Source organism: Andrographis paniculata, unplaced genomic scaffold (genome assembly GCF_009805555.1).
Source record: "Andrographis paniculata isolate CXL003 unplaced genomic scaffold, ASM980555v1 Contig49END, whole genome shotgun sequence".
NCBI classification, from domain to species: domain Eukaryota; kingdom Viridiplantae; phylum Streptophyta; class Magnoliopsida; order Lamiales; family Acanthaceae; genus Andrographis; species Andrographis paniculata.
The window spans coordinates 4,593,258-4,619,337 of record NW_026137583.1 but is presented as its reverse complement, the minus strand read 5'-3'; the positions used below and the strand labels follow the sequence as shown (position 1 = coordinate 4,619,337).

General features: G+C 31.0%; 4 protein-coding genes and 1 non-coding gene across 5 annotated transcripts; 2 read left to right on the top strand and 3 right to left on the bottom strand.

Moving 5' to 3' along the window:
* Positions 1–1,417: 1,417 nt before the first annotated feature.
* LOC127253074 (uncharacterized) lies at positions 1,418–3,583 on the bottom strand. Its single transcript, XM_051277501.1, has 3 exons — positions 2,941–3,583; positions 2,162–2,321; positions 1,418–2,096 (listed from the first exon to the last, which is right to left on the bottom strand). The coding sequence occupies exons 1-3, from the start codon at positions 3,443–3,445 to the stop codon at positions 1,625–1,627; spliced, it is 1,137 nt and encodes a 378-aa protein (XP_051133458.1). The 5' UTR covers positions 3,446–3,583; the 3' UTR covers positions 1,418–1,624.
* LOC127253073 (putative pentatricopeptide repeat-containing protein At3g05240) lies at positions 3,490–5,815 on the bottom strand. The gene has a single exon (XM_051277500.1). The coding sequence runs from the start codon at positions 5,809–5,811 to the stop codon at positions 3,799–3,801; it is 2,013 nt and encodes a 670-aa protein (XP_051133457.1). The 5' UTR covers positions 5,812–5,815; the 3' UTR covers positions 3,490–3,798.
* On the bottom strand, positions 3,593–3,672 carry TRNAL-CAG (transfer RNA leucine (anticodon CAG)). The gene has a single exon. It is a non-coding gene; the product is annotated as a tRNA-Leu (tRNA).
* Positions 5,816–8,292: 2,477 nt separating the features above from the next.
* Positions 8,293–9,875, top strand: LOC127252795 (protein PHYTOCHROME KINASE SUBSTRATE 3-like). Its single transcript, XM_051277112.1, has one exon. It carries the CDS (start codon positions 8,412–8,414, stop codon positions 9,657–9,659), a length of 1,248 nt encoding a protein of 415 aa, XP_051133069.1. The 5' UTR covers positions 8,293–8,411; the 3' UTR covers positions 9,660–9,875.
* A 14,173-nt stretch (positions 9,876–24,048) lies between these two features.
* LOC127252790 (transcription factor TCP14-like) lies at positions 24,049–25,757 on the top strand. The gene has a single exon (XM_051277107.1). It carries the CDS (start codon positions 24,136–24,138, stop codon positions 25,363–25,365), a length of 1,230 nt encoding a protein of 409 aa, XP_051133064.1. The 5' UTR covers positions 24,049–24,135; the 3' UTR covers positions 25,366–25,757.
* Positions 25,758–26,080: the final 323 nt, after the last annotated feature.

Below are 26,080 nucleotides of genomic sequence, written 5' to 3'. Positions count from 1 at the left end.
TAATTACATTAAATTAATGTGTTAATTTGATCAAATCAAAACTTCCGAAAATAAATAAACTAAAAACAATTGAATATTATTATAATAAATCAAATATTCCCCCGTTTCGTGCAATATTATTCATTCGTATTTTATTTGTTTATTTATTTATTTTGGTCGGGCTCATATTAATGTAATTTTTTTTTTTTAATAACAATATGCGTATGGAATATATTGTAATTTTTTTTTTTATTGCTATATACTGTCATTTAAATTTATTACTCATTCCGTCCAATTTTTATTGTCCTAATATATATTTGTACGATTTTTTAGGTGATTGTCTTTTTGTTATGAATTGACAAATTTGCCATAAATTGTATGATAGAGATTAAAAGTAATAAATGAATAGAGGGTAAAAATGTAAAATTTATGTTTAAAAAATGAAATAGGACAATAGTTGTTGAACGTCCCATATAGAAAAGTAGGACATTAGTTTGTGGACGGAGGGAGTATTACTTTTCTTTTTTTATTGTCATTCAAATTTATTCTTTTTTTTTTTTTTGTAAACAAATACCATTTTTTATTTTTTCTTTACCTAAAAAGTAAAAATTTCTATTTTTACCTATTTCTGTTTGATCAAATGAGCACACAATTGTATGACATAGGAAGTATTATACTCCCTCCGTCCATAAAGTAATATCATATTTTTCTATTTGAGACGTCTAACCATTATTGTCCTATTTCTTTTGTTAAACACAAATTTTATATTTCTATTCTTCATTCATTTATTACTTTTAATCTCTACTATACAATTAAGGACAAATTTGTGAATTCACTACAAAAAGACAATCACCTAAAAAATATACTTTAGAACAATAGAAATTGAACGATGGAGTATTTTTTTTATGTGAATGCTTTCTGGACTGATTGACTATACCTTCTTTATTGGACTCTATTTTTAAAGCCCATTAAAGAAAGCCCATACTATAACAAATTTTTTTAGTATAGTTCAAAATATATATTGTTTAATAGTATTAATTAGTTATGAAATTATGTACTCTAAAATTATGTATAAATCATAATTATCCTATAAATATATTTAACACATATATGTTAAAATAAATTACTAAACATAATAATCAATTCAGGATCAATGCATCTATTTTTATCATTTAAATTATCTACAATCAATATATATTTAGTTCATGTTGATGTCTCTTGGTTGAAATATTACACTATTCACGTACTCCTGTATCCATCCGACTCTAAGGTTTTATTTGTGTCATTATATTTAAGATATCTTTATATTTGTATAATTTTTTGCACAAATATTACTATAATAGTATTGTTATACACTATTAGTATTTTGATCATTTTCTCTTAATTTGCACTACGTTTTCATATAATAATAAATATTCAAATATCAACACGCAGAAAGTATATAAAACTCCTAGAGTGGAACAAAAATAGTATAATATACACTACATATTACAATAAAACGCAGTACAAACATATATTAACACAATATATATATATATCTATAATAGAACAAATAACTTACAATTTATGTGGTGATGGTCTATATTAATACTCAAGCAAATGATCGGAATAGCTGTTCATACTGTATACCGTACCAAAATTTGTCTTAAAAACCTTCCGACCCAAAACATTCCGACAAAAACTTGCGAAGTTCATCGGCGACAACCTTCGGGTACTCTTCCTGCGGCAGGAGAGCGCCCGGCGCGTCGACGAATTTCGACACACCTTTTGCGTCCCTCAGGGCTTCCATTTCTGCTTTCGATCTTTTCGGCGCGCCCGAAGTCGACATCACAAGGACCGGGATTTTGCCGTCAATCCCAGCGAACAGCTCGACGAACTCCTCCCGGGAATTAACGGGATCAAGCAGTCCCGTCAGGAAAGCAGCTGGGGCGTAACGGGCGCCCTTCCGTTTCGTGAGATTGTATCTGCTCTCGACAATGCTGCGCGTCACGTTTGCGGGATCGGCGTAGACGTGGGACCTGTATTGCGATTCGATTGCCTTCTCGTTGCTGACGAGGGCGTTGTACATCATCCACCCCACTGCCGGCGCCCTCAGGGTTCCCCGGAGAATTCCGTACCTGCGAAATCGCTCGATGAGTAGGGTGACATAAGATCGGAGATTTTGAATTGAGTCGAGGTCTACCTGGTCTCCATACCGGAATCTCGACCGAAAACGATGGGGAGCGGACCAGCCCAGGTCGGTGCGACGGCGGCGATGGCCTTTGGTTTCAAAGACCCGGTTGTTGCAGCTCGAATCGCTAGGGTTGCGGCGTGCCCTCCTCCAAAGACGACAAACTCGTTATCTGCGGAACGATCGCCAATTAAAATTAAAATCTACGTCGTCGAGTTAACTATATTGTAACTAACATCCAAATAACGAAAAGCTACAACCTTTCGCGAATCTTAAATTGATTTTGATGTATTTAAAGTGCAAAACGACGCGATTAGCTAAGGAATCTACGATTATTACTAGCTAGCTACTTGTCAATAGATCTTCAAATTAATCACAAGATCAAGACTCTAACATTCATGCATTCGACACATTTGGCGAAACCGATAGCCCCTAAATCCTTATTGCCAAAAAAACAAGCATCAAAACACTACCATGAACTTCCCACACTAGGTCGAAGAATCAAAGTAGCAAAAGCCCTCAAACAGCAATTCGATTTTCGGCATACCCGAAACCCTAAACCCGAACACATATCCTATAAAATTATAAGCCCATAAGTTAAACAAACATCATAGCTACACAGTACAGTGCAAAGATCATATACCAATCTTAACTTTTCTATCCAACAACAAAAACAAATCAGCCAAACTAATACAATCTCCACATGTTCATAATCAAAATCAATCCCAATTCATGTAAAAACCAAAAGATTCAAAAATCAAGAAATCAGAATCAAGAACAGAATCACAAACCTGCAACGAATTCTGAGACAGGGCTATCGGGAGAGGACACAAAGTCGACCAGAAACCTCTCCATAACATCGGCATTGTAGTCGAGCTTGGGCCGGTCCGAGAACCCTAGACCGGGCCAATCCACAATCGTCGCGCTCCAATTGACCCCTCCGCCGTCCTTCCCGACGATCTCCTCCGCCACGACGCGCCACTCCTCGACGGTGCTGACGTCGGAGATCGTCGGAACCATCAGGATGTCCTTGCGCGGACCCACAACCTCGCCGCCCTTCTCCACCCTCTCAAAATGGATATTCACTGAATTTCCATCAAATTTCCATTTCCAGCTGCCGGAATCGGTACGGGTAAGGGGCGCCGATTTGGCCGGGGAAGAATACCCAACCGAGGCAGAAATTGTAGAAATTCGTTTCTTCGTTAAGCAAAAAGGTTGAGGGTGAAATGAACGGCCTGATTTGAAGGGAGCTGAGAAAGTGGACGGTGGGAGATGAAGAAACGCAGCGGACGCCATTGACGGAGAGTAGAGCTTCAATTAGGGCTGCGAGGTTTGACTGATTTAGGGTTACAGTGGAAGCAGGTGGGAAGATCGATCAAATCGTGGATCATTACCTGTCTTTGATTCCCGAAAACCTGAAACACACCAGAATTAAAAAAGAAATGTCAAGAGTGGGATTTGAACCCACGCCCTTTCGGACCAGTACCTGAAACTGGCGCCTTAGACCGCTCGGCCATCTTGACTTTGTTGAACAAAAGCTCCAACATAATTTATTAGTCCAATATTCAATCTTCTTAACTATTCGAACACCATAGATTACGACAGTGTAGACAAGGCAATGCCAGAACTGATCCTTAAGAACATCTTATTCATTCAGGCAATAAAAGGGAACTTTTTCCGGCGGCTTTGTAAGCCCGCCGATCAGCCATGTAGCTTCTCTGATCAAGCACGTCGCCCCATCTTCCAGCTTCGGCATACATATTCGACGAAGCTACAAAATCAGCAGACTCAGACTCAAACTCGCCGGAGGAGAAATCAAGCTCCGATAATCCGGTGACAAGATTCAATCCGCTGTCGACGCGGCCGTGCACCCTACAACCACTGACCAAGATTCGCCAAATCAGCGCATTCGGTGCCACCGGCATGTTCTTAACAAATCTCCGAGCCTCCTCGATTCTTCCGCCTCTCGCAAGCATGTCGACGATGCAACCGCAATGCTCGATCTGTGGCTCGATACGGTACACTTCCGACATAGTTTCGTACAATCTTATGCCTTCATCTATCAGACCGGCGTGATCGCAAGCCAATAGAACACCGACGAAGGTAACGGAATTGGGAGGAAGTTTCTCGGCGCGCATCTGCTCGAAAGTAGCGAGCGATTTCTTTCCTTCTCCGTTTACGGCGTAACCCACAATCATCGACGTCCATGAAACGATGTCTCTCTGGGGCATTCCGTCGAAAACAGCTCTAGCTCTTTCTAAGCTCCCGCATTTCGCATACATGTCGATAAGAGCATTCCCCAAAACTACACTTTTTTTAAAAATCGCATCTTTCTCCACAATAGAATGCGCGATAATACCCCGATGCAGTTGCCCCGTATCGCGACAGGCCATAACCAATCCCAAAAGAGTGACCTCATCGAATTCCAAACCTCGGACTTTCATCTGATCAAGAAGCTCCAATGCTTTCTGCGCAAATCCATGTTCGATATAGACATGTATCATAGCATTCCAATGTTCAATATCTTCCTTCGGTAGTTCGTCAAAAAGCTTCCTCGCAGACTCCACCTCCCTGCATTTCGCATACATATCAATCAATGAAGTTCCGACAGAAACATCAGACTCCATCCCGATAGCTTTTACATAACCGTGGATCATCCTCCCGACAGAAATTTCTTCACAGACGGACACCACACAACTGATCGATACTCTGTCAATCCGAATGCCCTCACCCCTCATTTTTGTAAAAAATGAGAATGTGCAAGAAACATCATTGCTATTCGCATATCCCCAAAGCATTGAATTCCACGAAATCAAATCTTTCTCCGGCATATCTTCCAACACCCTTTCAGCATCATCAATGCGTCGAAGTTTCGCATACAAATCAATAAGGGCATTGCTTACTTCACTATTACAATCCAATCCAGTTTTAAAACAAAAACAATGTAGAGAAATTCCAGTTCTTCCTTCCCTAAATTCAACACAAGCTGATATCAAAACCACAAAAGTAACATAATTAGGCTTCATAATCAAACCAAAAGAACCGTTCAACATTCCCCTAAAAAACTTTAAACTCGCATCAAAATTCCCGCTCCGAAGATGCCCGGATATGATAGTGTTAAAACTCACAACAGTTCTCTCAGGCATTTTATCGAACACCATGACTGCATAACTCAACAAATCCGCAGAGCTCATGTAAAAGCTAACGAGACTGTTTAGAACATTCACATTCCAATCGAGTCCAAACCTAATCACATGACAGTGCACCGATTTACCTTCCCGGATGGCCCGAGCCTTATTACAAGCTTTAATCGAAGAAGCACAAATGAAAGGATCAGTTCCGCCATTAACAGCAGCTCGTATTTCTCTGAACAGAGACAGCGCCTTTAGAGGAGCGTTGGCTGAAGCGTGTCGGATCATGAGATTCCATTTGGCGGGGTCTCGAACTTGGCGGAAAACAGCGGCGGCCTCCTGGGGGAGAGTCGCCGGATTTGAGAGGTAGAGGTTGAGGAGCGAGAGGGCTGCTGAAGGGGCGGCGAATTGGAGGCCCGATGTGATGAGTAGTGAGTGGAGCTGCAACAATTGAAGGCGGGAGAGGAATTTTGATGGAGTTTCATGGAGAAGAAGATCGTTAGCAACTCGAAACGGAAGCGGGGAATTCATTAAGTTCCGTGGTTTGTTTCTGATAGAGAGACTGAAGAACAAGAGTTTGAAGATCAACAAAACGACACCGTATTGAAATCTAGTCAAAATCTCTACTTTTGTTTTGACTACATGTATATTTGTATTTTGAATAATATTTATAAATTTTTTACAAGTTTTGAATTATTTTTAAAAGAGTAAAAATATAAATATTTGATTTCATATCTTATAAAAATATTTTATTTAATAAAAATAAAATATAAAAAATTACAACGGTGATTAGTAACAAAAATTCCATATAGCCTTATAATTAAATATTTTAATTTCTTTTTTATATGTTAATATATTTTAATTTTTTTTAACCGTATAATGTTGCAATTATTTATAAAAAATGTTTTGTTTACTTTATACATTTTTACTCATTTAGCAATATTTATTTTTTTTTTAAAAAATAACATTAAATACATTTTTTTTTTCAATAAAATATGACATAAAATACTAATTTTTTATAATTTTTTTTTCAATTTTCCAAAATACCAAGAACCTCGATCTAAACAAACAAATTTGTTTCCAAAATAAGTAGCATATTTTGTATTTAGATATTTATATTTACAAGAATTTAATATAAATGGGACAATCAATTGTTCCCTACTTTGTGGCCCATGGGCTCACATTGTAAGAATATTGCACTACATCTACATACAATACAATAGCATGTATTGAATAGACTCTACATCCAAGTGTTTTATCACTTCTTTTATTACTTTATCCGTCGACATAATCTGTCCATTCTTTTATTTTTATTGAATAAACTCTACATAATAATATAATTTTGACGGACAAAGAAAATATTGATATTTTTAATTTTAATACTATTATTTATCAATAATAATACTCCTTCCGTCCGTCTTAAGGATCACATTTATCTGTTGTTGAGTAAGGAAAACTAATGCATAGGATTTTCGAGAATGGATTTGCAAATAGGACCAGGGATTGGTTTATGATACGATGGGCCCGTCACTTGTGTTAAGGTTTTTGAAAATAGGCTTGTGTGTAGGCCCAAAGATTAAAGTGTTACCAAGAAATGGGCTTTTTCAAGAGGACTCCCGATCAGGCGGTCGGTTGATACGGAGGTCGGACAAAAGGAAGTCGGACGAAGGAAAAGGAGATGATGGATGTTTAAGACGGTTGATACGGAGGTCGGACAAGGAGAATTCGGGCGAAGGAAAAGGAGACGATGGATGTTTAGGACGGTTGATACGGAGGTCGGACAAGGAAAAGTCGGGCGAAGAAAAAATGAGCTGGCTAGGATTACAAGTCGGTTGATTAAGTGGTGCAGTTGAATCGCAGTTTTAGAGCGGTTAGAAGAAGTTACAACCAACGAGCGGTTGTGTGAGCACGATCTGATAACGACATTAGGGCGGTTGACATAGGTTTATAAGTAGGTCTTTTACGACCTGGACATCTTCAATTGACATCAAATTTAGTGAAATTTCTTTTGGAGATCATCCTTTTACTTTTCTAGTATTTAGTGTTCTTTTCAATTTTCTTATATATCGTACGGTGTCTAGAGATTCTCAATTTCAGACATCTTTTTAATCAAATTCGAAAATAATTCTTTTTCGAATTTTACTTTTTATTGTTGGAAATCTGCAACAACAATTGTATTTAACATTAAAAATATATTTATATTTGTAAAAAAAAAAATATACAAATGTTCTTCTATTAGTATTATAAGACCCTAATAGAAGTATTTTTGTAATTTCTTCTTAATTTATACTACGTTTTGATATAATAATTAATATTAAAAAATTAACACGTAAAAAATAAATAAGACCCTTAGAACCGGACGAAAGTAGTACTTTTTTCCTTCAAAATATTTTATAAGATATCCAATTTTTAGACACTTGATAATTAAACAAGAGTTTTTTATAATTGAAATTAGCCTAGTAAGAAATTGAAGTTTGGTTTGCGAATGACCGAATAGAGATATGGATTGAACTTTTATATTTCCCTCGAATCGTTAAACAATTTATGTGCTCATATTTGATTCGATTTGACTCGTTTAACTTAAAGAATGAATACTTAATGAACTTGAACGAGTTTATTCGAGTTAAGTTTGCAAAATGATTTATGTATTTTATAAATCTACAAGGTTGTATTTTTTCATGGATTTTACTAGACAATAATGATAGTATATTGTGTCTGAACCGACTATTCAATTTTATTTTTATATTATACTATAGCACTATATCAATTTTTATTTATATCAGATTGTATAAGTATTCAAATTCAATTTTTTACTATTTAAAAATAAAAAACCAAAAACAAACCTATTTTCAAAATTATCAAAAGCATAAAAACTTGTAAAATTCCTATTAAAAAGATAATGTAGAAATGTATAGTAGGGCCCACAGTCTTGCTGTTATGTGGGACCAATTGTTTGCTTTACAATTTCCATGGCTATTTATATGACAGCAGCTTCCTATGAATTCCATGTGCAAACTCCTCTTATGGAGTATCTTAATTCCCACAACCAAAACCTTATAATTATTACATATATAAATTAATTCCTTATATATATATATATATTCTTTCTCTGGTGTCGTTTCACTTCCGCCATGGATTCCGACGACTGCGCCACCAGTCTCCGAGTCGCCTCCTTCGCCTGCTACCTCGATACCGCCAAAGACACCACCGTCCAGGACACCCCACCATTCACCATCAAATTCTCCGGCGCCGGCAGCAGCCACCTCCGCGTCGACTCCTTCTCCTACAACCTCGCCGCCGCCGCCGTAGACAACAACTTCGTATTCGAAGTCCCGGGACCCATCCAAGACCCGACCGCCGCCTTCACCTTCTCCCACCACGACATCCCCAAAGACGGCGGCGAGATCAGCGTCTTCGGAGCCCACAAATACTTCAACACCATCCCCGGAAACCACCCCGATCGCGACCACCACCACCGCCGCCGCCGCATGACGGCGGCCAATCCCCTACCCGAAGTCCATCCGGGCAGCCCGAGCCGCCAGTCCGAGGCCAGCAGCTGGAACAGCCGCTCAGCCCTGATTGTCCCCGAAGCCGACGTAATAAAATCACGAAATCAATGTAATACTAATAAGCCGAGAAGAACATTCGGGAGACGAATCTTCACCGGCTTCGGCTGCAAAGGCCCCTGCTTCGCCAAGAAGTCCATCCACGTCAGCGAAGCCGCCGACGGCGCCAAGCCGGCTCAGATTCCCGACGACCCGCGCCAATCAATCGAAGTATTTGGCGGCGCCGCCGCCAAACCTACAAAATCAAAGGGCTTGTCCAAAAACATAGCCGCCAATATGGAGAGACAGTTGTCAATGCTGACGTGGGACGCCATCCCCACCACCACCCCCACCGTCGCCACCGCCGCCGCCGACGACATGGCGAGTGAAGCCAGTTCCGATCTCTTCGAGATCGAAAACATCTCCGGCGCCGCTGCCGCCGGAATTATGAGCCCGGCGTCGCAGTACGCGCCGAGCGAGGCGAGCATTCAGTGGAGCGTGGTGACGGCCAGCGCCGCCGATTACAGCACGGTGGTGTCCGATCACTACAACGGCGAAACTCCGGCGCCGGCGAATCTAATGAATAATAATAAAGAGAAGAATGGAGGAATGGTTGTAAGGAATAGGGGGGCAGAAAGGGGGAGAGGTGGGGGGCTTTTGGGGTGCAAGAATGTGAAATCGGTGGACGAGAAATCGCAAGAAATTAGAACCAAGACAAGTTTGTTGGATTTCGATTTGGATATAAATTTATTTGGGAAATCACATTTGCAGGGCATTAATAGGATGAAAATAGACCATATAGACATAAAGCCACCGTACACTAAACATCCTTAATTAGCTACTTACCACTTTTGGGAATTCGATCGATCATGCATTCTTGGGACCTATATATATATATATATATAGTTTTGTATATATAATCAAATTATATGAGTTTTCGTTCTATAGTTAGAATGTATTTGTTCAGTCTTTATGTTTAGTTTTAGGTGTATATAATGTAATGTACGAAAAATTATGAATATATTATAGAAGATAACATTTTACATGTTTTTATTGATTTTTGTTGTTACATGTCGGACATTATACATTTGGGGGGGGGGAGTAGTAGTATAAGACATTCTATATATATACGTATATACACATTGTAAAAAACCTAATATAATCTTAAATTTTCAAGATGTAAAACACACAAATACAATTTTCTCTTATCAAGCATCAAATTAAAATATATCTAACTTCAAACATTCTTCAAAACATATATAAACAATGCCAATTTTCTAAATATATATGAGTTTGTTCATCTAACAAATTTTTTGTAGCGCAAGCTTGTGGATTTGTTTTTGAACTTCTTCCAAAAGACTTCGTACTAATGAAGTTCACTTGGGACTTATAAGGTGTTGAATTTTCTTCATAACTGCCTATGTGAGACTTGGATTTGCACTCAAATCAGGACCAACAAATGGTCTTCCCTGCGCACCTTATATCGCCTATTACAAAGGGACCCGCTGTCTGACCAAGTACAACTGTCGGGACCAACCCAACGCTGCCAGGAGACTTTCGACATAAAACTCATCCGCAGGTCACGAGGGCGACCCCACCACCGTAGCCAATGCCCAATGTCACCCAGTCCACTTCACCATCTAACTGGGCTCTGATACATTGTTGGGATTGAGTCAATTCAACACTAGTATGATATTGTCCGTTTTGGGTTGAGCCCGCACGAATTTGTTTTTGGATTTTCTCCTAAAGGCTATAGAATTTTCTTCACAATTTCCGTTTGGGATTTGGATTTGCAACCCAACAATAATATATATAGAGAGATGGTTGAGGATGTTGTGGTTATCCTTGTAAGATGCAAGAAAAAGAAGTCCCCTTTTTTCATGCATGTGTGTATGGTGTGTATATAGTTTGTGTCATGCAAAGAGAGAACAAGATCAATAGGAATGTATGTAGAATGGGAATCAAAGAGGATACCCCATGTCTTGTCTCTTTTCTAAGAGATTCTTGTGTAATAGCATCCATCGATAAAAAGGTTTTTTACTACAGAAACTATACCTTGAACTTGGGTGCATATATGACTCAACTACACATGAGCGAAAAGATCAAAACTCGCTGCTCCCAGAAAAAAAAAAAAAAAAAAAAAAAACTCACTTATCATTCTAGGAAAGTTTTTCATATTATGATTATCGGGATTTAATTCTGCTTTGTTATGTGCAATTTGATCATTGAACTATGCTCTGAGCTTGACAAAGAAGGATTTGATGCTCTTTATATTTGGGGCAATTATTATTATTCTTTTTCAAATTTACTCCTTTAGCAAAGTCAATTTTTAACCTTTAACTATTACATTTAATTTAATATTTATTTACTATAATATTCAATATTTTTATTATATTTTTTTCTTAATCATTATTATCTACTAACTAAATTTTCTAAAATATCTTTAACTATATATTTTTTATTTTTTATTTTTGTGCCAAATTTAAATAGCTTATTCTTACCGGACGAAGGAAATATTATTTATTACTCCCTCCGTCCCACATACCATGTCCACGTTGCCGTTTCTGTTCGTCCCACATACCATGTCACTTTCCTTTTTTGGAAAATGATTACACACTTTAATCTTATTTTAAACTTTTTAATTTTTTTTTAAAATTTTAGTTAAACTAATTAGTTATCTTAATCTTAATTTATAATTATTTATATTATAGGATAATTATTTTCACTAATACATTCTTAATTATCTACTAATTACACTCCTTCTAAAATACCGTGTCTACAGTGTAGCAGACACGGTATGTGGGACGGAGGTAGTATTATTTAAGATATATGTATGTATATATAATGCCTTTTATTGTAAAGACATTGGTTTAGTTAAAAACCAACAAATGTTGTTTATCCCATGTTGCTATGTACATGTGTGTCTCTTAAAGTTGAAGGTCCCCCACAAATTTTAGATATTTAAATTCTTCTTTAGATAATGGTGCAAAGAGGTCCTAATCTACACAACAATGAAGTTTTTTGAAAACTAATATTAATATAATTGATTCATTGATTAATTATATATATATATATATTAATTTAAAAGTAAACATTACAAAAATCTATGTTATTGATAGAGATCTTTCTATGATCTTATAGGAATAATTAATTAAATACATAATTTCAAATGATATATATATGTATATAATCATGTAAAGTCACTTTAATTGTCTATGTAATTAATCATCTATATTTTTGTAAAATTAATTAAATTTTGTTTATACGATAGAATTAGCTATTCTATAAATATTGGCGGGAAATATATAAATCACAAGTTAGCATTACATAATTTATAATATAATACATATACAATAAATAAATTAATAGTATACTACTCTCTCCGTCTCACATATCATGTCTACATTGCCGCTTCTGTCCGTCTCACATTCCATGTCACTTTCTTTTTTTTTTTTAAAATGATTACACACTTTAATTTCATTTTAAACTTTTTAATTTATTATTTTTTTAAATTTTAATTAAACTAATTAGCTATCTTAATCTTAATTTATAATTATTTATATTATAGGATAATTATTTTCACTAATACATTCTTAATTATCTACTAATTACACCACTCCTAAAATACTGTGTTTACAGTGTAGCAGACACGATATGTGGAACGGAGGGAGTATAATAGTTCACTTAGCATATATTGTATATCTTCTATGTATTAATTAGTTCTAATTAGCGCTTTAATTCATTCGATTTATAGATTTCTTTAGTTTCTTTTGATAAATAATTATTACACATCGACTAAGATTGCATATCAATTGGAGGATCCATAACAAAGATAGTAGTAGATATATACGAATGGTTCTAAGTGTCGCAAGTTTAGGTTTGCGGCAATTTCACGAGATCTAAAAAGAAAAGATTTTTATTAATATCGTTATTTATTCAAAAATATATTCGTATTATTTATTCAAATTAAATTGAGGAAATGACACATTCATCACATATATTTTTGCATACTCGAATTTTATCGAACATTTGAGAAAAAAAAATAATAAAAATAAAAATTAGAAACTCCCATTATAATATAGTATAAGAAAAAAATGAAGCGTGTTTCATTTAATTTTTTTTAAAAAATTTTTATTATTCAAGTATTTTAATTTTTTATAAAAATATATTATTTCTTATTATTTGTGTAAAATATTTAATAAAATTGATAAATCAAATCGTTTTCACTATAAATGTATATGAGCCTAACCTAGCAATTTGAGTTGTCTGTGAAAATGAAATTAGAAATTTATTTATTCCTCTAGGTATGTCTTAGAGCAAGACAAATTCATTATACAAGATAATTAATTCATATAAATTTATACTATAATATTTAAAAAATTATTATTATTATTATTATTATTATTATTATTAAGTGACAAGTTACATTCACATGGTAAATTAAAATTAAAATTATTTAAATTTATATATGTAAAAATTGAAATATAAAATTGATTTGATTGTGCTTTTTATCAATATCTAATCCTTAAATACAGTTATTTGTCTTTTCATATATCGACCACATTTCATTTTAAATATTATTTTGTATGTTTATTTTTAAAAAAATATATATTGGCTAAAATACCCTTAAAATGTAACGAAGGGTATTGTAAAATCAAATAGTGTTATATTAGCACTTTTAAATGGAACTGGCAAAAACTGACCCGATATGACAACTCGACATAAAATAATTGAATTTGGGTCAAATATTTCAATTCGATTTTGTATACGGATTGACACGAACCCGACACGATAGTAAACGAGTCGGGTTAGGGTTGAGGCTCTCAACTCGAACCCGACACGACAACCCGATTATATTATATTAATATTGATTAATATATTCATTATATATGTAAAATAATTATAATTTAATAATTTTCTCATAAATTAATTTAAACTAAGTTCAATTTTAAATAATTCAACCTAATTTACGATCAAACCAATAAAAACTAATATAACACGACAACACAACAAAAAATTATTTAATTTGAATCAAGAAATTTGACTTAATTATGTATACGGGTCAACACGAGTCAACCCGACACGAATCGGGTTTATTATCGTGTCGGGTTCAGGTTGACTCGTTTAACTCGTTTAATTATGTATAGGGTTGAGTAATTTAACTCGTTTAAAGTATTTAACCCGACACGAATCGACCCATCGTCAGCTCTACTTTTAAATAGAATATAAGAATATTTTATCATTGTGTGAGACAGTATTTATCGAATTAAAAAGATATATTTTGTAAATAACTAATAATAATAAAAATAAAATAAATATAAAATAGTACTCCCTCCGTCTCTGTGCAACATTTGTGTTTGGCACGGAAATTTAGGTGGGGAGTATTAAGTATGGTAATTTGAGATAATTTGGATATTAAGTGATGTGATTGGAGAGAGAAATGATTATTTATTTTTTTATTTGAGTGATGTGATGGGATAAAGTAAAATATATATTAATATATGTATATAAATGTTATTAATTATTTCTAAATTTGAAAATGTTGCTGTGAATTTGTGACAAATAAAAAAAAATATTGCAGAGGTATTTGAGACGGAGGGAGTAGATATTTGTATTTAAATAAAATACCTAATGTAGCATTAATTAAGAATCGGAATGTCCAAATTTTGGTTGGATATCAGCATCATCACAGTGAATTAGTGGTTACATTTTATCAAAATAGGCAAAATATTAAATGAAATTATAAAATAAAATATATATATATATATAAATGGACCACTTTGATTATTGATTCTTCAATCAATTAATGTAGACATGTTGCTACGTGCTTCTTCATATGTCACAAAATTTTCATTTTATTTTTTTAATTGCAAGTAATTACTAAAATTAATATGAAGAAAATTATGTATAATATATCATCATTTCCCAATAAACTATGTATTAGATCAAATATATTATGTTTAATTTTTAATTTTTGGCTAAACTTTTTTTTTTTTTTTTTCCTAATGATTTTTCGATAAGATCAAAATATAGACAAAATTCTACTCAATTTATTTTTGTCAAATTGTTTAAACAACCCTTTAAACCGAAATGTCTATATAACCATTTGTCTATTCATTTGATTTGTTAAACTTATACATACTCTGGAATGTAAAACTATTTAATAATATTTTTTTAAAAAGTAACTTAAATAATAAAATTTTAAATATAAAAATTCAAATAAATTTTGTATACCTACATACATACATACATACATACATATATATATATACTACTCCCTCCGTCCACAAATTAACGTCCTACTTTCTTATTTGAAATGTCTAACAATTATTGTCCTCTTTCTATTTTTATACACAAAATTTACTATTTTATCCTTACTTTATTTACTTTCATTTTTTATACACAAGATTAAGGACAAATTTGTCATTTTATAACAAAAATTCTAATTACCTAAAAATACATATAAATATCAAATATGACATTAGAAAATGAATGGAGAGAATATATCTTAACAAATAGCTCTCCATATCTTAACAAATAAAAGCTATTAATAAAGTAAAAAGAAATGGCCCAAAGAAATATATTTAGAACAGCATAATGTCAGATGTCTGAGTAAAGAAAAACATCACAAAGTTTCATTATTGAAAAGAAGAAAAAGGTAAATAGTGAACATTGTTATCTCAAAATAATAAGATAAGAAAAATCAATCTACTAGAATCTCTTGTGCTTTTAGGCTTTAGAAATTAAAAATAATAATAATAATAATAATGCTCATTTCGTCCGTCCCAAATACCATGTCCACGTTGTCGTTTTTGACCGTCCCACATACTATGTTATTTTTCTTTTTTGAAAAATGATTACACACTTTAATCTCATTTTAAATTTTTTAATTTTATTTTTTTAATTTTAATTAAACTAATTAGTTATCTTAATCTTAATTTATAATTATTTATATTATAGGATAATTATTTTCACTAATACATTCTTAATTATCTATTAATTACACCCCTCCTAAAATACCGTATCTACAGTGTAACAGACACGGTATCTGAAACGAGGGAGTAATAAAATTTAAAATTAAATAATAATAATTATTATTATTTTTTAAAAAAAAAAATAGTAGAAGATGAATATTTGATAGTAGTATAAGATATATATTTTTAAATAATTATACAAATAACAAACAATGTCAAAAGTTCCAAATAAATCAATGTAAATAAAACCTAATATTCAATTCTTTCATAATATTTCTTGTTTGCAGTCACAATTTTATTAATTCAATTAAAATGTTTAGGTATTAATTAGTGTATTATTTATTTTTCAATAATAGTTAGTAAACCGGTTTGTCTCAATATATTTTTTTGTTATAACGTGAGAATCTGCCGCCGCTATCCGAAGTACGTACTGAATAAACCCCCGGTCGCTAATCTAATACCCTGCAAACTAAGTCCGTCAGAAACAAAATGTTCATTTTTATTTTTACTAAGTATGGATATATAATACATTATTTATATATATATATATATATTCAAAATAAAATTTATTTTTATCAATATCACCATTGAATCAAATAATTACACAAGGATATATAGAATTATTTTTACATAAAACAATATCAACAACCATCACTAATTATATATAATGGGTTTGTTCATTTTATATGTTTTTTATAAATATATATTTTTTTGTTAAATACAAAAATTGTGTTAGTGCTTAAAAAAAAAATTATATTATTTTTGTTGAATTATTAAATTTTTTATGAGTAGATAAAATATATATTATCTATTATATTAATGTATGTATATATTGTATTTGTTTTTAATACTCACTCTATCCGTCTTTAAGGTTACATTTAAATTTTGCGTCATTATACTTAAAAATATCCTTATGTTGATATAATTTGTTTGTTAAATGTCATTATATTAACTATAAGATACTAATAGAAGTATTTTTGTATTTTTCCTTAATTTGTATTATATTTTTATATAATAATAATTAATGTTCAAATATTAATACACAAAAAAATAAATATAGCTCTCAGAGCCGGATGAAAATAATAATATATATAAAAAATTATGTCATGCAAAAATATTAAATAAATAAATCCAATATATTAAATTCCACAAGAATTACTTAACAAGGAAAGAATATGAGACATAAAATATATTCCTTTTGTCTCATATCAAAATCTGCATTTGAATTTTTTTAATATATTAAATAATAATAATATTTTATTTATTATTGAAAGTATATAAATGATTTTGACATTTTACTTTATGTATTTTATGCATACATGTAATGTAATTGTATGTTTGATTTTTATGTAAAAGTTAAAAAAATATGTTAATATTGGCCATTTTTTTGGGGGGTTTTGAATTTTGAGTTGGAATTTGAATAATAAAAATTTTGAATTTGAATAGTTGTATGATGTGATATAAATAGGTATCGATGTGATTGTTTTAAATGTAAAATTGATTTTTAGTATAATATAAAAAATAAAAATAGGTGTTTGATTTGATTTTTTTTTGGAAAAATGGGATGAATAGTTTATATAAGGGTGTATTAGTTTGGGAGTTTGGATTTTGAGTTGGGATTTGAATAGTAAAAATCTTGAATTTGAATACTTGTATGATGTGATATAAATAGGCGTTGATGTGATGTTTTGAATGTAAAATTGATTTTTAGTATAATATAAAAAATGAAAAATAAGTGTTTGATTTCATATTTTTGGGGGAAAAAATAAGTTAAATAGTATAAATCCAATCCAATCCCCAAACAAACACACCCATTCTTTTGTTGTCGGATTACTTTTATTATAATAAAAAATTTTATATTTTTAATTTTTAAATGAGATGGAAAATAATAATAATAATAATAAATAATAATAATAATAATAATAATAATAATAATAATAATAATAAGTATTCTTTCAGTTAGTATGTAAGGAGTATAAATCAATTAAAATTATAAAATATTATCAAGATTATACTATTAATGATTAGAGTGTATTCTTTTAATTATGTATGCTTGAAAAAATTTTATTTATAGGCTGATTGAATCATATGGGCTATTTTTTATAATGGTTTTTTTTCCAGCCCATTAAATAAACCCTCTAATACTTTTCAGCCAATAAACTTTTGGGCCACATTATTTACTTCGGGCTTTTTTACATTGGGCCAACATGAGTTTGTTATTTTGGATGATTACAATTTTATACATTGGGCCTCTGTTGTCCAACGAAATAGTAAGTAATTAAGAAGTTTATTGGTGAAAATAATTATAATTTAATAAAAATAATTATAAATTAAAATAATTAAATAATTTAATTAAAATAATAAATTATAAATTATAAATTTTAAAATATGATTAAAGTGTAGAATTATATTTTCTTTTCGCTTTGGATTGAATTAGAAAGTTTAAAAATTTTATTTAAATATTCATTTGGCGTTATTCATTTTTTAATAAATATTACATCAAATACATTTTTTTTTTCTCGCAAAATATCAAATCAAATACTATTTTTTTTTACTTTTTCCAAACTTTTTAATTTTCAAAAACCTCCACAAAGCCCTATCTAAACAAGCACTAAACTTGTAGGAGTAAAGTGTAAATAGTAGATTATAATGAATGAAAATGAAATGTGAAATAAGATTAGGGGGGAGACAGTAATAATAAATGTGGAACAAAAGATGGGTGTTTGGAGCTGTCGCTGTGGTCTGAAAATAAGAAGCATTATTGGATGGGTCCACCTACACCCGTCACATGCTACCCAAACTCTCTTCTCCTAACCGCCGATATTACCTTACCTTTCCTACCTATATATATATATATATATAGTACTACTATTATTTAAAATATATATATTTTTTTAATTTTTAGTGAATGTAAAGTTACAAAAATAACATATATATATATATTAAATTATTTATTTTAATCAATATGGCAAGCATCAACACCGTAACCGTTTACGTAAATAAAAATAAATTTATAGTAGCCTAATACGCTGGATTCTATCAGAACTTCGAAATTAAATGTGTTTAAAAGAAAATAATAGTATATTAGAATGATGGACTTATGGGGAAGTCCTTATTTGCATTAAAGAAAAAAAATTAAAATAAATTGGAAGCTAAAAAAAGATATTTCATCCGTCTCAAAAGTATAGTTTTATTGCGTTGGACACGAAATTTAAAAAATATTGATATTATATTGATGATTGATAAAAAGTATAGATAAATGACTTTTTTGCCCTTGTGAGTATATTAATGTAAAAAGCAGTGACAATTGTGTAATAATAATGAAAAAATAAAGATAATTTTATGGTGATATAATTATTTATGAAATTGAGACTTTGTTTTGGGACCGGACAAAAATAATAAATAAAACTATTATATTTGGACGGAGGGGATATTAAAATGATGTTTTATATATAAAAAAATAATATATTTTTATTGAATAAACGTAAACTAAACATTTGAAATTAAGAACAAAAAAAATCCAAACAAACACTCTAACTAGATAGAAGCTATTTATTATTTTTCTTTAAAAAAAACCCCTAATTTTATTACATAATAGTGTCATTGGACTTAGAAATAATTAATTTTATTTATATTTTTGAAAAATGAAAATAATATTAATAAAAATAAATAGAGAGTAATGCTTGTGTCGGCGGGGCATTTGAAACTTGGGTTCAATAATTGTTAATTCACTCAACTGTCATTTTCCCTTCTGCACACATCGATCATTTCATTGTCATCCGTTACTTCCCACTACTCATTTAATTAAATACAAATATAAATATACTCCTTGAGAATTATGAATATACATTATTTAATCATTTTTAAAATTTAATAAAAATATGTAAATATTTAATAAAATATCAATATAATAAATTATATCGATATTTTATTATTCATAGTATATATATTTAATAATATTCCTCCGTCCAGTTAAAAAGTATATATATTTCTATTTTAGGACGTCCAATTACAAAGTAATTATTTTATTAAATACTCTATTTTTTCTATAAATACCTCTATTTTAAATCACATCATTACTTTTATACCAAAAAAGTAATAGCAAAAATGTCATTTTACTACTTTTACCTACTCCTTAATCTCCGCGCCAAAAATAATTGTATATTTTTAGCTTGGAGGGAGTATTTTTTATTATTATTAATATGATTCTAGATACATAATACTTTTAGTATATTTTATTTTTTTATAATAAAAAAATAATTTTCAATACAAATGAAGTATTTTTAATTTTATTTTTATATTAATGATACGATTACCGTACATTATATCAAAAATATTAATTCAAATTAAAATAGTAAATAAACACACTATTTTACACTATTCAAAATGTATTCTTACAATAAATTCATTATACACATACACTCTTATGGATATACTTTCCCCATTATTTAACAATTTATCCATTTTTTTTTATTTTAGTCTGTCCCATAATAAAATATTTATTTTTTTTTAGTGATTGTACTATCTACGTAACATTACAAATACCCTTTCAATTTACAATATATTACACAAATATCATTATATTTATATCATATAATACTAATAAGGTTAATTTAATCTTTTTATTTTATTTTAATATAATATTAATATTTTTAAAATTTCGTAAAAAAAAACAAAGGAATATATAAATATTGAAGTTGTATTTTTAGGATATGATACATACTGTGTGAGCACAGGCAAATTAAAGCTGCCATCTAAGATTTTCTCTTTTATTATTATTATTAATATTATTATGAAAAGATTATTTTATTTTATTTAATTTTAGGCAGAGATAATGCGTAGTCAGAGTGCAGAGGCACGCTTGGAGATACAAACAGGTTGACCTTTTTTTTTTTTTTTTTTCTGAAATTGTTTAATTAATTTTTAATAAGAAATTTTAAAGTATTTATATTTTAGTTCCTCCGTTTCAATATAATATTTTTGTTTATTATTTTTGTTCATTCTAAAACAATAGTCTTATTTTCGTAAATAATCATATCACCGTAAAACTACCTGTATTTTTTTTTATTAAACAATTATTACTATTTTTTACAATAATACACTCACAAGGACAAAAAAAAAAAACTCTTATATATACTTTTTACCAACTATCAATATAATATCAATATTTCTTAAATATTGATTCTTAAATTTTGTGTCCAACTCAATTAAGACTATAATTTTAAGACGTAGGAAGTATTTAAATGTAAATTTTTAATTTTAGTAATAGTGCAAATTGTGAATTTTAGGTGATATTTTATAAAAGTAAATTAATATATTATATATGATGTTAAATTATTTTTTTTAAAGTGTAAACTTTTTAAAATATGCATGTAAAACTAATGAGTGTTAGTATAAAATAAATATGGTGTGAAAATAATTTGAAAATCTTAAACAAAGGCTACTTTGTAATTAAATAAAAGTAAAAGAAAAGAAGAATTTTGGGTGTGTTTGGTTTGTGTTTCAAACGAAAATTCCAATAATTTAATTTGTATAATTTTTAATAAAAATAAATTATTATTATTATTATTTTTTTACCGAAATTCAAAATTTAAATAAAAACCAAATAAATTGTGTAAATGACACAAGTTAATACTAAATTCAAAAGGTTTGTTTGAAAAACTTTTAGGGAAGAAAATTTAAAAAATATATTGATAATTACGAAAATTTGTTACAGATTTTTTTTTAAAAAAAAAATTCTATTAATAAATTATATGATGATGCTTTGCAAGAAGAAAGAATGTTTGATGTTTTTTTTTTTTTAAAAAAAAAAAAATTACTATTAATAAATAGTATTTATAAAAATATATATGTAAAGTGAACAAAAACAAGTAAATTAATTATTAATTGAATATGCATGGTTGGACTTTAAATTAAATTAAAGAATGATATGAGGTATGAGAATGATGATGTCTCATCAATTACTACATTAATGTGACGTGGCACAAACAAGATAATATAAAGATTCAATTAGGTAAGTTTTTGTTTGTTCTTAATAGCTATACCCCATCTATTTATTTAAAATTAATTAATTAAGATATATTTGTAAGAAAGAAAAAAAATATATATATTAATAACATATTTCATTTACTTTTTACATTTTTATATGAAATTATAGGAATATTATTATTATATTGAAATATAGTAGAAGTAAAGGTAAAAAGATAAAATTTTCTTTATTAGTATTATATTATATAAAGTTAATAACATTTGTGTAATATATTCTAAATTTGAAGAATATTTGTAATGTTAAATTACTAAAAAAAATAAATAAATTGTTAAGGGACGGATAAAAATGGAAAAATAGATAGATTGTTAAGGGACGAAAATAGTACTCCCTCCGTCCCATAATAAAGTATCTATTTTTCCATTTTAGTATGTCCAATAAGAAAGTATCTATTTTATTTTTAGTAACTGTACTATCTACCTAATATTACAAATACCCGACAATTTACAATATATTATATAAATGGCATTACATTTATATTACACATACTAATAAGATTATTTTAGTAATTTCTACTTTATTCATACTATATCCCAATATAATACTAATATTTTTAAAACTACGTGAAAAAATAAATGGATATTCACCTACGGGACGAAGAGAGTACAATTTAACAGTATACATTAACAATTTATATGACATATTATCAATTATAGTATATGATGTATAGACTATTGTTATGTATTATTAATTTATATTATATTAGAATATATAATATTTACTGTAAATTTATATTTCATATGTTTTTAATATATATATATATAAAGAAATTGTTTATTTATTTATTTCAACAATCAATTCAGTAACTATAATTAGAAAAGTAAAATTACATTATTATTCTTGGAAATATCTCATTTTCATTTTTAAATAATCAATTAATACAATAACATGAGATCTATGTCTATAAATTAATTTGATTAGTTAATTAAGGAAAATAATGTATACCAAAGTTAGGGTATAGGCTCAACCAACAAAAGGCAAAAAGAAATGATTGCATCAAGGGATGGGTGGACCCCACACCCACTTTAATTTCTTATTAAATTAAAAAATTTAATTATACTTATTCAATCACAATTTTAACGAAATAAAATAATTTTTCTTCACTTTTACAATAATTTTCTTCATATGTATATATTTAAAATGTCATTATAATATAAATTTAAATAAAATTATATTACACCCCTTTTAATACTATCTAAAATATAGAATTAATAACTAAATTAAAAGAAAAAAATATTTTTTTTAATCAATTAATTAATTAATACTTCATCCGTTTAACGGCAAAGTATACATATTTCTATTTTTCGATTTTCAATTATAAAATAATTATTTAATTAAATATTTTATTTTTTTTTTACAAATACTCTTAGTTTATATCACATAATTAATTTTATATAAAAAATAAACGTAAAAATATCATTATATTACTTTTATCTACTGTCAAAAATAAATATATACTTATTGTTTGGACGGAGAGACCAATTTATTTGTAGGTCATCCTCAATATTTTTGACTTAGGAGGGTGGGTCCCACACCCCCACCATTGTCTTTATGGATTGAATCATATAAAGAGCACCTCACGTGGACTCTGAACCAAACCCTCTGTCCAACCAAAATAAATTTTAATTATAAAGCTTAAGGATCCAAACTACTATTGCAAATTTATTTTAATTTAATTATAAATCAAAATAAAAAAATATTATATACAAAATAGTATATATATATATTCATACATACACGTATATGCATAATGCATATGCCATTCTTCTTTTTCAAGAAAGGGAATTTTGTTAAAAAGAAATACGAAAAAAGAGAACCCAATATAAAGAATGTATTTTTATTTTTTTATTTATTTCTCTCTATCGTCCAATTTTATTTTATTTCTTTTTTTAAAGCTTGCCCCATATAATTCCCACTCATTATCTTTGTTGCTTAAAGCTTGTCTTCCTCTCTCTCTCTCTCTTATCCTTTTTTACTCTCTCACTCTAAAAATACAGAATGTGAAAGGTATTACAGAGCACAATTCCAAAAAGAAAGAGAAAAAGAGAAAGAGAAAGAGGGATTATAATTGCCACACTTTATTTTTATTTTTTAATTAAATACACAATAATATTTACCAAAATTTCTATTTATTTATTGGTTAAATAATTAATTAATTAAATAAATAAATACTACATATTATATATATATTTTTTTATTTTTCAAAAAATGGAAAGCAAGCTAGGTTTTTCAAGAAAGTAGGGTTTCGTATTATATATTTTTTTCAAAGGGAATTTCTTGTAATGTGATCATGGAAGGAGGTGATGATCATCTCCACCACCACCGCCGCCACCACCACCACCACCGCCCCAATTTCCCCTTCCAATTACTTGAAAAGAAGGAGGACGAATCCACCAGCGCCGCCGCCTATCCGTCGCTCGCCATCTCCGCCACCGTCGCAACTTCAAACCCTTACTCCGGCGGCGCCGCCGCCGGAGACACCACTCCCCGATCAAGCTCCTCCTCCGCCGTCCAGGCCGCTTACGCGGCGGAGCCGTCGAAAAAACCGCCGCCGAAGCGAACGTCGACGAAAGATCGGCACACTAAAGTCGACGGCCGGGGGCGGCGCATCCGTATGCCGGCGCTCTGCGCCGCCAGGGTCTTCCAGCTCACTCGAGAGCTTGGGCATAAGTCCGACGGCGAGACGATCGAGTGGCTCCTCCAGCAGGCGGAGCCGGCGGTCATCGCCGCCACCGGAACCGGCACGATCCCCGCCAATTTCACCTCCCTTAATATCTCCCTCCGGAGCTCCGGCTCGAGCATGTCGGTGCCGTCGCAGCTCCGATCCAGCTATTTCAATCCCAATTACTCAATTCCGCCGCGCCGGGGGCTTTTTCCGGGCATCGGATTGTCGCCGGAGAGTTCCTCCGCCACGCTATTGAATTTCCAGGCGGCGAATTTAAACCCTAATTTGATTCAAGCGAAGCCGGAAATTCGGGAGAGCTCCCTGGACTTAACTCCCGACGCCGCCGACGACAGCCTCGGCCGGAAGCGGAGGGCGGAGCAGGAGTTTCAGCCGTCGCAGCACCACCAGATTGGAAACTACCTTCTCCAATCGACCACCGGAGCTATGCCGGCGAGCCACGCCTCAATTCCGGCGAATTTCTGGATGGTCGCCAATTCCAATAACAATCAGGTCATGGCCGGCGCCGGCGCCGGCGATCCAATTTGGACATTTCCGTCGGTTAATCTCAACAACACCACCACAACCACCGCCGCCGCCGCCGCCGCTGCTTTGTATCGAGGAAGTATGTCCAGCGGTCTCCACTTCATGAATTTCCCGACCCCCGTCGCCCTGCTACCCAGTCAGCAATTAAGCGTCGGCGGCGGCAACGGTCTGGGAGAAGGGCAATTGGGAATGCTTACAGCTGGATTAAATCCGTACCGATCCGGCGGCGGAGTGCCGGAATCTCCGGCGAGTGGTTCTCACGGCGGCGGCGGCGGCGGCGCCGCCGACGACGTCACCAGCCACCATTCCTGAATCCGCCATGGATTTCGGTAAAAAAAAGTTGTGTGTAATTTGATGTGTAAAACACACGTGAGGTTTGATTAATTTGTTCTAAAATTGAGGTTTTTTTTTTTTTTTTTTTGCTTGAAGTTTGTCCTAATCTTTTTTTTTTGATTGTGTGATAATATGGAGAGATTAGGGTTTGAGGAAGACAATATTTATTAAAAATTGGGGATGATTTGGTTGGTCCCTAATTTTGTGACAAGAAAAAAAATGTTTAATATTTATTTATTTATTTATTATCATTTTGTGCATTCTCAATCCCAATTATTCCATTCCCTTTGTTACAAAGCAAGATTTGTAATAATTCTACGTAACACATATGATCATTTGTTCTATGTAGTGTAATAAAGAATTCACTTTCAGTTAAATTCATTTAAATTATTATTATTTTTTTTATATATATGTCATTAATCAGTGTCCTGAAAAATATGACCTAAAATGTAAGTAGGTAGTTAGGAGAGGTACTGCAATTGTATATCTCAATCAAATCCCAAGATGCCCAAATTATTATTTAAAAAAATAAATAAATAAATAAAAGAATTGTACTTTTCATCATCATCAATTTCCTACATCTTGGGGTAAATTTTCACTTTTGACCATGTAATCATATCTCTGAAGTTACCAGTTAAAAAATCGTCGATCAATCGTGGCTGGCTAAACAAATAAAATAAAATAATAATAATAA